Source organism: Montipora foliosa, chromosome 4, assembly GCF_036669935.1.
Source record: "Montipora foliosa isolate CH-2021 chromosome 4, ASM3666993v2, whole genome shotgun sequence".
Lineage (NCBI taxonomy): Eukaryota > Metazoa > Cnidaria > Anthozoa > Scleractinia > Acroporidae > Montipora > Montipora foliosa.
Genome location: NC_090872.1, coordinates 43,491,993 through 43,507,569, shown reverse-complemented (window position 1 = coordinate 43,507,569; position 15,577 = coordinate 43,491,993). Strand labels below are relative to the sequence as shown.

General features: G+C 37.4%; 1 protein-coding gene across 1 annotated transcript in view; it reads left to right on the top strand.

Moving 5' to 3' along the window:
* LOC138000830 (uncharacterized) overlaps window positions 1-15,577 on the top strand; it is a 243,738-nt gene that overhangs the window by 215,506 nt on the left and 12,655 nt on the right. The window contains exons 52-56 of the mRNA XM_068847495.1: window positions 2,370-2,515; window positions 3,013-3,178; window positions 7,172-7,232; window positions 7,600-7,798; window positions 8,032-8,193. Of these exons, the coding sequence (XP_068703596.1) occupies window positions 2,370-2,515; window positions 3,013-3,178; window positions 7,172-7,232; window positions 7,600-7,798; window positions 8,032-8,193 (734 nt within the window). The remainder of the gene's footprint in view (window positions 1-2,369; window positions 2,516-3,012; window positions 3,179-7,171; window positions 7,233-7,599; window positions 7,799-8,031; window positions 8,194-15,577) is intronic.

Genomic DNA, 15,577 nt, shown 5'->3' with positions numbered 1-15,577 from the left:
CGTTCTTAGAGTGCAACAAAAGTGTAAGAAACAGAATATTTAATTTGGATCAACTGAACTTAATAAGCACGAAAGGCAGATTCCAAGACAGGAAAATAATAATTGTGATTGTATCATGCTTATTTTTGAGAGCGGCTACCTGTAAGGATTGAGAATCCGATTTCACCAACCCTTGATCAAACTTCTGATATTTCGTGTGAAGTTTCGAGGTATTCTATTTTCTTTTTGTAAATTACAAGAGTGTGAACATGCCGCTCAGGCGCAGTCGTCACAGACGATCAAAACCGTAAAATTATAGCTCCAAGGACGAGGCACTGTGGACGCCGTGAAATAATTCCAAGAATAGAGAAACTTGACAAGGACTTGCATTGACCATCCTAAAAGAAAATGGATAAAAAAGAAATTCCAAGGTCGCTGGCTGTTTTCCAAAGGAAACAAAGTGTTCTCAAAATGCCTTGGAAAATAATGTGTATTTTCAGTAACAGAAAATTGCTTCTCTTATGTAATGTTCTCTAAATTAAATCTCATTTTCTGAATCAAATTCAGAGCTATATGCGTGCAAAACTAGGGGCTCATATTTCACTTACAGAATGATGAGAACAAAACCGAATCACAAACACTTGTCACCTGATCTTCGTCACCGGTCACAAAAATCACATATTGGGTCCTATCACTAATCAAACTGACTGAAGAAAGTTCTTTGGTGGCACATTTTTTTCTATTCTGCTTCCATTTTGCACCTACATGTCACAAGTTTGCATATCAATAAGTTGTCTGGAAGCAAAAGTAGTCTGGATCCAATAAGAAGGCTCCCTTTAAATTACCATAAAAAAATAACAGTCTTGTTAACACTGCAAGGAGACAGTATTCCTGTTGTGTTGGTTTGAGTAGTAATTTTAGCACCAACAGCTAAAATCATTACGCCAGTATAGCACCATTGTAAGTCGATACTTACTTACCTGAACTTACTGTCTCGCATGTTATCATGGCCAGGCATTTTATAGGACACTTTTAGAGCATTAAATCGTGAAACTATTATTGCAGTCCAAGCATAGACGACCCTACTGATGAAGACCACTACAATCATATTTCCACAGAACGCTAAGATCCTAAGAATCCATATGTAAATCTGTAGAGTTCCGTTGGCTATTAGATAGTCACCAGTCGAAAATCCATCAGAAGGAGCTTCACAGTTTAGTTATCGTATGGTCCTGATGACACAGCAACAACGGGTGAAATGCTCCATCTTCCTTAAAACAAACACGAAACTTTAACTTTGAGATCTCCGTTTTTAGGGTCAACATACACAATGAGATTTAATTTCGGAAAATTAGATACCAGACACACCATTACGTCTCTAAAAATAGGCATTATTTTCGAGGGCCTTTCGAGATTGTAAGCAAACCTGCTTCCAGTGAATCTGGAATTTTTCTTGCATCTGACGATGGTAAATGTAAGTCCTTGTAAGGTTCATCGAAAGTATTTCATGCCATCTGCAGGCTTCGTCCTTGGGCTCTATTTTCGCAGTTTTCAAAGTCCTTGATCAGGCCTGAGCCACATTTTCAGACTCTAACGCATTACCACTCCAATTGGAAATAAGATACGAAGGAGCAAACAAAGTGACCAGCACTGATTGTTTTTATCAGGAGCACTTATGTAAAAAAAAATTAATTCAAAACGACTATCTGAAATAAATGCGTAAATAATACCTTGCACATCATCACTGCTCAGCAAATAAAAATACTCTCCCCCAGGGCTTAAAGGCTCTGCTAACGAATGTTTGGGATGGGCAGTGTTACAATCATAGGAGAGAAGAATTTGCATGCATCATTTCATTTGAACCTTCCTCAAAGGTAAAAAAAATATCGAAAGAAAGGTAACCTTTCATATTTCTAAGTGCTTTTCGATTACTATCCACTCCTTCCACATGGGCACAGCAAGCTATTAATAGACCAGTCTAACAACATTTTTAGGGCGCTTGCACATGGGGTATCATAGTTAAAATTAAGTAGGAGCAATTACTGGTATTCCGTTTTGTCGTTGTCGTTCTCTTTTGCTCTCCTTTCGTTTCTGTTCTAGACATAGGTCCTCCAGGCATCATGCAACCTTATCAGAGCTTCTTGCCAAAAATTGCAATACAGAGAAAAAAAAGCTGTAAACAGTCAAAAATAAACACTCATATGCCTCCGATGCTTGACTTGAATAACTGCATAGCTACCAGTGTGGAAAATTCGCGGAAAATTCGAAAACCTTTTATTTTCAATAACCCTACAGGCAGTAAGAATAAATAACCAGGGAGGTCTGCTTTTAGGCTTGGCTAAATCTATATATTAGTAAAATATTACTGAAACAATTAAAATGCTTTTCAGAGACAAGAGGCACAATGAATCAAAGTGAGGACGTGACTCTTTCATCCATGGTTCCCAACATATCTGATTACAGACCATCACCTGGGAAACTAAACCTCAAGATTATTGAGATTTGTCACATTTCACATAAATCTGATCAGTCAATTGTAAGTCAATGCTATGAGAACAGAGAGTGAAAATCACCCAGTGAATTATTTGAGATTTGACAACTTTTACCTTTTTACCTTTCCCACTAGTCCATTTGTCAAGAGAAACAGACTTACCAATCCAATAAGAATCGCTAAATTTTCCAAGAGAGTGGCTTCTTTCCAACGCCAATGGAGAAATTACGTTTTCCAAAAGACATGAAAGTAAATCTTAATTTCCTTCTCATCTGACTTCGAAGCTAGATGGACGAGATGAATTAATTCTTGTAAAAATATGCCAACCATCACCTAATCTCCCTCTTGTTTCTAAACACGAAAGTTCTTTACCTTGGTTACGAATATGTAAAGTTAAGCGATTCTTCTTAGCTGCATTTAGTGGAAATATGTAACACCAGTTGAGAGAAGTGCTAACACAAACGCCTTCCTTGAGTGCTACAAGTGTACTGTAGGCATTGTTATAAAATTAGCATATCACATGCAGCCGTTACTCTTTTTAGGGATATCTTACATGTTGGGTGGAAAGAGAGGTACTGGAAATATGCCTGATAAAGTATTTTGCAAAATGTAAGGAGATAGAGTGGGCTCGAGAAGTTCAAGTGTTGCAGGAGATTTCCAAGCATGGAAAGCATCCCAATCTTATGTCATATTGCTGGCACTCAGAAGGTAACTGACTTTTTTATGGAATAGGGATCACAAGAATCACAAATGTACATTTATGTGCTAAGTACCATGCGTGGCACAAAAGTAAACAGTAGTTCTTAGTAAGAAGAACCTACTGTCAAGACCACAGAATGTCAGAATTGGTCTGTGCTGAGCATGACAAGGACAATACTAGATGCTGACAAACCTGTTCGACCTTCCGAATTACTATACAGAAGACTTCACCTAATAAACAAGAAGTGATCGATAACATAAAATAAAATAGTGTGTATGTGTGTTTGCATATCATTAAAATGCGTAATTAGCAATGTAGAAATCATTCCCCAAACTACCACCTTAAGTTGCCATGAACTGCTGCCTTGAGGGAATAGTTATCTTTTATGCCAAGAGCGGCGCCTTTATATAACCTATGTGCACGAAAGACTAAAATGGGTATAATTGTGGTCGTGCACGTGGCCAGGATTCACTGAATCACAGAGACATTTATATGGGTTAATTTGGCCACTCACGTGGCGTTTATTTCAAACATCCCTTAGTGTAAACTCATAGTACTTGGTTCAGTGAATTAAGTTGAGGCAAAAAATAGCCCAATAAGAGGTAGCAAGAGCAGAGGAGGAGACAAGGGGATGGTGGAGGGCCGAAGAATGAAAAGTAACATAAGTTTCGTTAGCTTGAGACCCTTGAGCTCTCACGATTGGCGTTGGCAGAAAAAAGGGGCGAGCGATTGCAGAGCCCACGAATTTATAGCTCACACTGTGTGTGGCGTCGATCCGGCTATTTTTCTGGGTGAAGACGTTTTGGTTTAGGCAATGCAGCATCGATATTAGACCACTCAATCTTGTTCGCTTCACTCATTTTTTCGTAGTGAGAGGAAATGAATGCATTTAAAAGAGCGCGTTCGTTTGTCTCATTCAACAAAGGCCGATATTACAACAACGGAACTAACCAATCGGAACCAGCAAGAGAAGTGTTGTGCATTTTTGAATTTGACGCAACGCGCCCATTAATCACTATTCGCAAAATGTTTTGGATTATTGTCATTTCAGTTACTCCTTCATTGCACCCATTATTATGACATACACATTATTAAGGTTACAAACGTGATCCAACGGTAACAGCCAAAAAGGGAACAATTGTTCCTTAGGAAAAGCTGAGAAAAGGACAGAAAATGAGCAATAACAGCGAAGTGCTGCAAAAACACGCAATGTAGAACAAGCGTTCCTCTTGTCGCAAAACGAACCGATAAAGCCTTTTGGAAAATCATGAGTAGGAACAAATGCTCTTCAAATAATGACAAAGGATTAACGTGTTATTGGTACAATTTGATTTTAAATCACAGATAAAGGACCATTTTGTTCCGTCTTTTAAAAATAACATGTTCCCATGTTATCAAAAGGAACACATTTTTAGGAACAATAGTTCCCATATAATCCATTAAGGTCCAATTTGTTACGCTCGGGATTCGCAACACGGAACAATTGGTTCCCATGTGATAGAAAGGAGCACATTTTTAGGAACAATTGTTCTCAAATCATCCATTAAGGTCCAATTTGTTCCGCTCGGGATTGGGAATTCGGAACAAGTGGTTCCCATGTGATAGAAACGAACACATTTTTGGGATAAATAGTTCTCAAATCATCCATTAAGGTCCAATTTGTTCCGCTCGGGATTTGGAACTTGGAACAATTGGTTCCCATGTTGTAGATAGGAACACATTTTTTTGGAACAATACACCTTTTGCTGTTCATTTACGCATTTACGCTTTTCGAATAAACGATTGTATGACGGTGCAATTGATTGTGCGTCTCTATGAAAATTGCATTATTGTATGTCTCTAATACGCCATTGATTGTCACACTATGAAAATTTATTTTCTATTGGTGTTAATGGTTAACCATTGCGCGAGATTGAAAGCATATTTGTTATCTTTGATTGTCCAAAGGTGCAATTGTTCATCCGTTGATACTATTGAATGTTAATTCATATGCAAATGGCGTTATTGAAAGTTCTTTTGCGTTATTGAAGTTCATGCAAGTGCTAATGAACGTAGTTTCGACTGTTGACGTAAATGGATGTATCTTTTGCGTAAATGAACAGCAAAAGGTGTAGTTTCCATCCATTTAGGTCTAATTTGTTCTGCTCGGCATTAGGAATTCGGAACAATTGGTTCCCTTTTTAACAATGAAGGACCATTTGCTCCGTATCTTTATAAAAAGCACGTTCCCATGTTATCAAATAGAACACATTTTTAGGAACAATAGTTCCCAAATCTTCCATTAAGGACCAATTTGTTCCGCTCGGGATTCGGAAATCGGAACAATTGGTTCCCCTTTTAGCAATAAAGGACCATTTTATTCCCAAGTAGTATGAAAGCTAGTTCCGATTTCATCAAAAGGAACACAAAAAAGAGGAACAATCTGTTCTCGTTTTTTAAGAGGGGACCGTTCCAAAATCAAGAGAAGGAACGCCTCTGGAAAAAAAAATGTGCTCAAACACATCGTTAGTTAAAAATAAAGAGGTCAAAAACAAAAAGCGACTAAAATATCACTTTGTAGAACAAAAGCGAATACCGAAATTTTGCTGACGAAATGGAACACTCAACTGGAAAAAGGAAACAAAATTGAAATTTGGGAAATGTTATAGAAGAACACGAAGTTTGAATTTTAAAATACAACACATTAAGATACTAGAGTGAAACACTTGTTAAAGTTAAATTACTTAAAATAGATACTATGCTTATTTAGGTGTATCTCAAGTGAAGCTATGAACCTCACAGTTATGAATGCAATTTTAGCAATTGCGTTGACAAGCCTGAAAAATTCAGGTCTTCATCAGGGTTTGAACCCCTGACCTCCTGATGCAGGTTGGATGCTCTAACCAACTGTGGTATGAAGCCACTGACGTGGGGAGCTGGTCATTTGTGGTTTCAATGAAATGATATATGAAATGAACTGCAAATATGAAATCAAGTGAGGCTATCATCCTCGCACCAGAATCACGAGGTCACCTGCTCAAACCCCATTGAAGTCCTGAATTTTTCAGGCCTCTCTACACAATTGCTAAAGTTGCATTCATAACTATGAGGATCATAGCTTGACTTGATTTCATACCCACAGTTCAATATACACTTCGCGGGAACATTTGAACCCACCAGCTCCCCAGGTCAGTGGCTTCATAGCTCAGTTGGTTAGAGCGCCACACCAGTATCACAAGGTCACAGGCTCAAACCCCGTGAAAGTCCTGAAGTTTTCAGGCTTCTCGACACAATTGCAATTTCATTCGTTAAATTATCTATCGTCTTGTGAAACTTCATGGTCATAAACCTCGATAGAATATTAGAAGATGCACCTCGCCACGCCACTATAACCAATATTCTGCTGTTGCTGTTCATGAGAAATGCTTGAATAAAAATTGACCAAATTGAAACAGCGTAGCTGCGGATTTAAAATCAAGCTTTTTAGGGTTCCAGAGATCAAAGACTGTCGACTTTTCTAAACCAAATTAGCAATATATCACATAAGCATGTGCCAGCGTGTACTATATCTGCCGCAGAAGAAAACAGTTACCAAAAGTAAGGTTAAGCTTAATTATATTAGGTTTAAAGAAATCTATAAAAACTGTGAAAGACCTTCTCTACCCTATTAGTAGAGAAAAAATTTTAAAAAAACAAAATCCATGTTACTTGAGACTATTATCAGAAGTCCTTCAACCGAGACACTGCACACTTTAAAACAATTGGAAAGATATAAACTTGCTAATTAATCCGAGCAAAGTTTTTTAAAGCCGTTTAAAAGCGATTCTGTAAAATAAAATGTTTCATGCAATTCTCAATGTGATGTTTGGGAATGATGCTCAACTTGGCGTACTCCGATTAATACCAACGATTTTACAAACGTCATTTTACATAATACACAATATAATTTTACACAAAAAACACAAGCTCAGTTGGTGACTGGATTTTTTTTCTTATTGGAATTTCCACTTTTTTTTCTTTAGTCGATGCACTGAATTTAGACTTGCAAGCAGTCAAGTTGGCACCTTTGAAAAAGAGTGGACTGTAAGTGCTCCTAAATATCCAAATTGCTTTTGCTGAGTGACATATTTTGCTCTTTATGCCAAACCACTTGATGGACACTTAGAAACCATTATTTTATTTACCTTTTCCAACCAAGATAACACTGACTAACTGAACGTTTGAGTGTTTGTGAAAAAGGAGGCCCATCTCTTAATGCCTCTTGACTCAGATGGTAAAATCTCCAAACAATCTCGATTTTCGTTGGATTATCTGCCACCTTACACTAGGAAGCTATGGAATCTCTGAAATGTCCACGAGGATGCCTGGGGTAAGGGTTACGTTTGCAAAATGTTGAAGAATAAAGCATTTATTTACAAATTACAAAAAATTGTTTTTCTCTGTTTTTCAGTTTGATTTGTTTCACTTTTGTGTCAAGTACAACACTAGAGGAATTTTGGAAGGAAAGTTCAATGATGTGTGATGCAGGCTTACATGAACTCTTGAGGGTCATGATTGATATAATCAAAGCCATCGAACATCTCCACAAGATAGGAATCTGTCACAATGATATCAATCCATCTAACGTGCTTATTTCTTTTAGTGAAGGGGTAAGCGCCAGTCACAGTGTTATGTCGTTCAGATCAATTTAAAGAGAATCAAACACAAAACTTGCCTGCAAAAAAGCATTTCTTGTCAAGATTACTTTGCCTTTTGAGTCCCTGAAAATGTTTGTATGATTTTTACAAGGTATCCTATAACACTTCAGGGCTACAATCCTTATTAACAGCCTTGCGAATTTTGGGCTGTCATTAAAATAAATTCCTTTTTCCCATCATTTTAGAGCAAACCTCTAGCTGGGGTTCTTGGCAATTTTGGGAAAGCATTTTCCCTCAAATCCAATGACAACTGGTGGTTGATGACCAGAGAGGACCTCAAGCAATTCGGAAACATTATGGAATTGGTTATCACTCACTTCTCGCCAGGTGAAACAGTTAAAGCAAAGGTAAATTGCCATTTTACTGGTGGCTGTCGTTTTGTCAAGCAAACGGTTACTTGTGTGAAACTGACGAATAAATAGAATTGTCCCCAAAAGTATGTCACAAAAGAATTTCTATATATAAAAAAAAATTGTAATCTGAGTGGCATGAAACCATATCTCATTTGCAAACTGGTAGCAATGTGAACCTTAATCTTCCAAAAAACTCAAACTAAGTAAACGTTAAGTGTATTGTAACTCCTCTATCTGGTTTCTATTACTCATGACCAAGATTACAATGTAAACGCAAAAACTGCAACAATATGAGGGCCTTGAACATAACATGACACTACATAATTGTTTATTCATTGATTGAAAAAAAAAAAATTGACATAGAGGTTATCCCTCTCTAGTTTGTCTCCCAAGACAAACACAAAACTGTACCAAATCCCTCGTCGCAAACTAGAACTAAAAAGTCGGTAGTATATAAGTGATTTTGGAGATTACAGAGGACACAGGGACAATTATGGCACTACCATAACTACCATAACGAAACTGTACAATACATTTTACTAACAAACTTCAATTTAGCCTGGATTAAAACATACGCTCAAACAAATTTCTAGGAAAATTTTGTTAAATCAAGTCATCTTTTACAATTATCGAGACACTCCTACAATAAAACATTAAAATACAAATAAGCTCGAACGATTTTGACCTGATTGCTACGAAATTCTGCGATTGCTATAAATTTCATTTTCATCCCTACAAAAAAAGTCATGTAGTATCTTTTCAGTGAGTGTAAAATAAAATGAAAAAGCTTTGAAAAATTTTCCATCTGTGGTGACAGGCTTTATGTTTTTTCTTGAACAAAGTAACCAAACTCAATATATCATTTTAAAAAAAAATGTTAAACCGTCACTTCTGTGAGTTGTAGGTTGAGTTAAAATGCATTTAATGTGTTTATCAGCGCAGTTTGTTTATTGTTAAGGACAGCTTAGTTGTTTTAATGAACAGATTTAATACCACAGCTTGTCACATTTACAAAAAACATTGTTTTTGTTCCGACCTAATAAATTTCATATTCAAATGTCTCATAAAATCAAGTCCTGTCGGTGTTGAAGACGTGCAACAAACGCGATCAAATTCTTTGAATTTATTATGATGAATTTGCAATGCCTCATCACGTCTTTCCTTGCTTTTGAAGGGATCTAGGATGCTCTAGTTATGCATTTAAGAGTTTTTGTAACAGGAACTCCTCAACTCATCTCATGTTGCTTAAAGTCCGGGCAAAGTCTGAAGATGTACTGAATTTTGTAATTGGGAAGTTATTTTTGAAGTATTCAAAAACCTTGTTCATTTTTTGAAATGTAAAGGAATAACAACTAAATAGCAGCTCACAAAGAATATTTGCCCCATTCCAACAATATTGCTCTGTGACCTGTCAATTCCGGTTTTGCGATTTACTTGTGCAGCCAAAAGTACAATACAAAATCTTTTTCACTGATGGTAACTTTGTATATTTGTAATTCAAAATTTACGTTCTTTTCGTTTTCGCAAATTATATTGCTGATGGCAAAACACTTTATTCTCGATCGACCCTCCTGAAAACTTCTGCTCTCCCTAAAAACTGTATATCAATATTTATTTACTTTTGCATCATTATGTGTTCTGAATAAAGCAGGCTACCAAAATCTGTACCTTGCTTCGTTCGCATTTTTGAGCGTTGAAATATAATTTTTGGTCCTATGTTTCTGGTACAAACTGGTAAATTTCGATGTCTCCCATCCAGATACTAACCCACCAGACAGTATTAAAAAGCTGTCAGACGCTCAGATTGCACTTTTAGCCTTGTAGTGAAAAAGAAGTTGTAAGGGAACTTAAAAATGATCAACATGTCGGCCTTGAAGTTAATGTTTTTAGATTCCCTTTTATTTTCTGCAGTCTTTCTGGGTTTAGTATTTTGCTAATAACCACATGACTTCTCAGGGGGCTACTTACCTGAGACATCTACCATGGCACCGTAATAATGTATGGTACCAGAACAATATCGTGTACTATTATAACAATAGAGTTTATGTTCGCGGGCATAAATATGTTTTGGGCCCGACTCAGACTCATTTTAAAATTAAATGAGTCTGAGAAGGGCCCAAAACATATTTATGCCCAAGAACATAAACTCTGTTACTATTAATATCACTTTGGAGGGCATTGAGAAAATAAAAACTGAAAAAATGACAACAGAACAGTCTGAACAATCACGCGAGCATTTACAAGTTGAATGGCTTCTATTTTTCCCTGAATGAAAATTCACAATAGCTGGCTAGAAATTACGAAATCTTGCCATTCGACTCTCAAAAATTATAGAAGACATGAAAGGAAAGTTCGACAAAGCTTATTTGTAAGTGTTGAAATTAATAGTACAATTGCTAAAGTGACAGTTTGGCATAATTGGTTGAACAGAGTGCGTTTGCCTTGAAGCGGCAAAACTTACATGCACTTCGCCACCGGCCATGGAGCTACTACACGCGGTATTTAGAAGCTTCTTTTGAAAGAAACGGACGACTAAGAATGTCCGAGCAAGCACGTTTCTGTGAGAAGACGGCGAATTTACAATTTCTTCGTTGTTTACTGCGTTTTCAACCATGGTTTGGGCATGAAAATGGCACTATCATTTCTTTCACCAACGCAGCAAGACGCGACGGCGCGAACATTCTATGGCTTCTCGATTTTGATTGGCTCCTTAAATTGTACGACTGTTTGATTTTCACTTTTCATTGGTTTATTTCAGCGGGCTAAATTTAGCCCGACAAATTCTCCATTTTAGCCCGAAAAATGAGCCACAATGCTCGACAAAGTGATAATAATAGAGCTATATATTACGAAGACAGCTTGAATCTTCTGGAAGAAAAAAATCCAGCTAAGTTGACGTGTGGAATAAGGTGCTGTGTTACTGCTCAGCCACACGTACGCAATGCGTGTCTATTTTTAAAACGTTAGTCTCAGACAAACACTTTTGGACATTGATAAATGTTTAAAAGTTCCCTTTCTTTCTATAGTTTCTTTAACAATAGCTACATGCAGTCATAGACTGCCAATTTATAGAAGTTGTGTAGGCCTGTGACTCCTTGCTACTTACGACTTTAAAGTGTATTTATTTGAAGTGTAGATTAGAGATGAATGACCGAAGTGATCCTCGCACTTATCTGGACAATTTCAGCAATTCTCTTACAGACAAAGAAAAAAATTCAGGTGGCTTTCAGGTGTCTAAAGAGACAATTGCTTATACGTTGTCCTGGTCGAACATTGCACCAGCCTCGCTGAGGTCATGGTTTCCAATCCCGTTGAAGCCACCTGACTTTTTCAGGTGTCTATAAGAGACTTTTGCTTAAATTGTCCAGCTAAGTATCAGGATCACTTCACTCTTTCGTTGATATGGTAAACTTGCTGATTGTAACTAGGGTTTTTCCAATCGAAACTTGTGCCATACTCACATACTCACTGGCATCTTGTCCACGCCCACATGACTCTTCCTCATTAACTGAACGCCATGTTGTTGTGGACGACGACAAATCACAAGCGGATACTCCTGAACTCCCAGAGACATCCAGCAAGGAAACGGAACATCTTATCAAACCTATCTCCCCTCACTCTCTTGACGACCTAAGGACTGAGTTAGCCAAACTTTGGAGCTGTATGCAATCGAAGCAAAATGCACATAACTCGAAGACTTTGCAAGAACTTGATGCTGTGAAGAACAACAATCACACCTTACAACAAGAATTATAGTTCATCACACCGAGCTACTGAAAGAATTAAAAGCTATTCGAGAGAAAGAAATTCATTGAAACTAGCACTTCAAATAGTCTCCAAAGACGTGTATCACAATTCATTTGCCATGCAACCTGATAACTCTCGCATCGACACGGAGTTCCAGGCCAATGCTCAAGATTTTGTTTTGGTTGGAAATAAAAAGAAGACAGGTGACCAACAAAACCAGCCTTCAACAGAGACAAACGCGGATGGGAAATATTCACAATCCAAGACGTCGTCACCATGCCAATCAAATACAGAATGAACACAAAGAAACTCAGGTGATGGCCGAAGTACTCAACGCAAGCTGGTGATTCCATCCTAAAGAACATGCAAGGAAGGAAAATGTCAAGTAGTGCTAAAGTCGAGATTTTCTCTCTTCCAAGATGTTCCACACAGGACATGAGAGATCACATTAACGGCCCTTAGTGTCACAACTGTGTGTGAGCTACTAAGTCAGCTTGACGAAAAAAAAGCCATGGGATTGGACGGAGTTCCTTGTAAACGTCCAGTTCCATTCTCGCACCATCATTAACGAAAATATTTAATAGCTGTATTGAAACGGAAACCTTTCCAGAAGAATGGAAAAGGTGACTCCTATTCTTAAGAAAGGAACAAAATCTGACCTAAATAACTATAGACCAATTTCTGTATTGCCAATTGCCTCAAAGCTTTTCGAGAAAATTATTTATCAACAACTCTACGATTACCTAGATAAAAACAAACTCTTAAATACTTATCAATCCGGGTTTCGATCGCTCCATAGCAATATGACTGCGCTACTTGAAACAACTAGCAACTGGTCTATTAATATAGATAACGGCCTTTTAAATGGTGTGGTATATATCGACCTTAAAAAGGCTTTTGACACTATTGACCATGCAATATTGTTGCATAAACTTGCAAACTATGGACTTGATCTGGGTTCCCTACGATTCTTTGCCTCCTACCTAGGTAACAGGAGCCAGAAATGTTATGTAAATGGCGTATTGTCCAGTGCAAGCAAACTAAGATGCGGTGTCCCACAGGGTAGTATTCTTGGTCCTCTGTTCTTCTTAATCTATATAAGCGATCTTCCAAACTGCCTTAATACAGCATGCACTAAAATGTTTGCAGATGACACAAATATTACCATTTCTGGTTCCTCTCTAGCTGACCTTGAACAAAAGACTAAACTCAGAACTACTGAACCTTCACTGTTGGCTAACAGCCAATAAGCTTAGTCTTAAAGTTGCGAAAACCGAGTTTGTGGTTATTGGCTATTGCCAGCAGCTTCTTGCGGAAAGCCATACAGAAATAAACATCAAACTAGAAGACCAAGTTATCAGCAAAGTTGATCACACAAAATCATTAGGTCTCATTATTGACAATCGGCTTTCCTGGTCTAATCATGTTAACGATTTGTGTAAGAAGGTAACTTCGGCTATAGGTGCCCTCAACGCTTAAACGTATCAGGCCCCGAATCTCCCAATCTACCATGGTACTAATCTATAACTCCTTAATTCAACCTCACTTCGATTACTGTAGCCTCGTTTGGGATGGCTTAAGTGATCAACTCAGCGACAAATTACAAAAGTTACAGAACCGTGCAGCTACAGTAATTTTAAAGGCCAACTATGGGACTAGCTCGAGCCTGCTTCTTGACATACTCAAATGGGAAAAATTAGTCATTAGGAGAAAGAAGCATAAAGCATTTATGATGTTTAAATCTATGAATGAACAAGCTCCAACGTACTTGCAGAACCTATTTCACGAACGAAGAACAAACTATGATTTGCGTAATTCCTTTCATAAGTTGACATTGCCCAGACCGCATACTAACTACTTGAAACGAAGTTTCAGTTACAGCAGTGATTTGTTGTGGAATTCTTCACCCGAAAATGTGAGAGCAATCAAATCAGTCAAGAAATTTAAAGAACAAGTCAATCATCTATTGGAGTCCTCGGACTCACACTCGGCGGTCTTGTAAAACAGTATGTCGATAGTTAGTCTAATTAATTGCAATTAGATTTTACTTAATTGTTACTAAAGATTTTACCGAGTTTTCAAATAAAGATCCATCTATCTTTGTTTACAGTGAGACTGTGTGTATTTTTGGTGATACAAATTCATTGTTGACAATAAAAATCTGATATCACTTAACAAGTCTCCGAATCGATTAGGTTGCAATCACCTTGTTGATTGACCCTGGTGAGAGGAACTGGATATCTGCACACGTGACATTTCAGCTAGGCTTTCCAGCAGCAGCAGTGATATTCCTAGGTGGTTGTACTTCCTGCCAAGCAGTAGATTAGCTGGCACTGATTTGGCAGGAGGGGCTTCGACATTAGTTTAAATATGTGGCACCTTTCACAATGCTATTGTGTGTTGGATTTGTTTCATAAAACATCACTGGCTTTTCTAAGGACTGTTAGCGACTCGCAGAACTCTGATGTCAAAAGGTACAAATTTAATTTACCGCTTACTCCTCAGCACATATGAAATGTTTTTGATGAGGTTGATGGTCATCTTTGAGTCATAGCTCAATAATGTTTGAAGAGAGTTTTTCAAAACAGGAAAGGCTAAACTTCGAAAAAATTCTCTATCATGGGTAAACAGTAGAATTCGAAAATTGACGAATAGGCACTAATTAAGGCAATGAGAAACGCTGAGGCGAATGACTGGTCATCCAAATTGCAAAGCATGACAGGTTAATCCAATCAATCCAAGGTAATTGATCATATTATGAACAAACAGTAAAAATAAGTGTTTGAAGACTCTGAAAAAGCTGTCACCTTAAATTCTTTCTTTTCAACAATTGGTAATGCCAAATCTTTCGAATCAAGTAAGGTTGATATTCATCCTACTTTTCACAGAATTACCACCTTAATAGGAGATATTTTTTTGGGTGACAAAGCTTTCAAAGATAAATTTAAACTCATTAATACGAACAAATGACATGGGGCAGACAATTTGTTAGCAAGGGAGAGGAAATTAGTGGCTAAAGTTATGCAGTGGGTTCTTATTCATCACAATGAAAATTTGGAAAAGTTAAGGTTATATGGAAAAACAGTAGCAAAGAGGACTGTTCGAATTATAGACCAATATCTCTCCTTTCTATTTCTAGTAAAATCACTGAATCGCTAGTAACATAGATCCTCACCTGGGAAAAGTACTTCATAAAAATCAGTAGGGGTAAAAGAAAGGTTTATCCACTGAATCTTTCCTATTATATTTAAGCGAAATTTAGAAGTTAAATATTGATGATGAGAAGGTTGTCTGTAATCTTTATTGACTTTCGCAAAGCTTTCAATCCAGTGGATCACAGAGTTTTGTATTATAAACTACAAGCATTTGGCTTCAATGGAGACCCTCTAGCTACCTTAAAAACCGTCATCAAATTGTCGAGATAAACAGGATAAAATCACAATTACACTACCTTTGAAATGATATCCCACGTCTTTTTTCGGGTTATGTTAACAATTTTCCGGATAATATTTCTACTGGAGAACTTCATCTTTATGCAGGCGATACCACCTCTTTCGTAATTGGTAATATGGCCAATCAGGCTGTTTAACTCCTAAATGTTCTTTTGCCTGTCATCTGCTTGGGGTGTAAA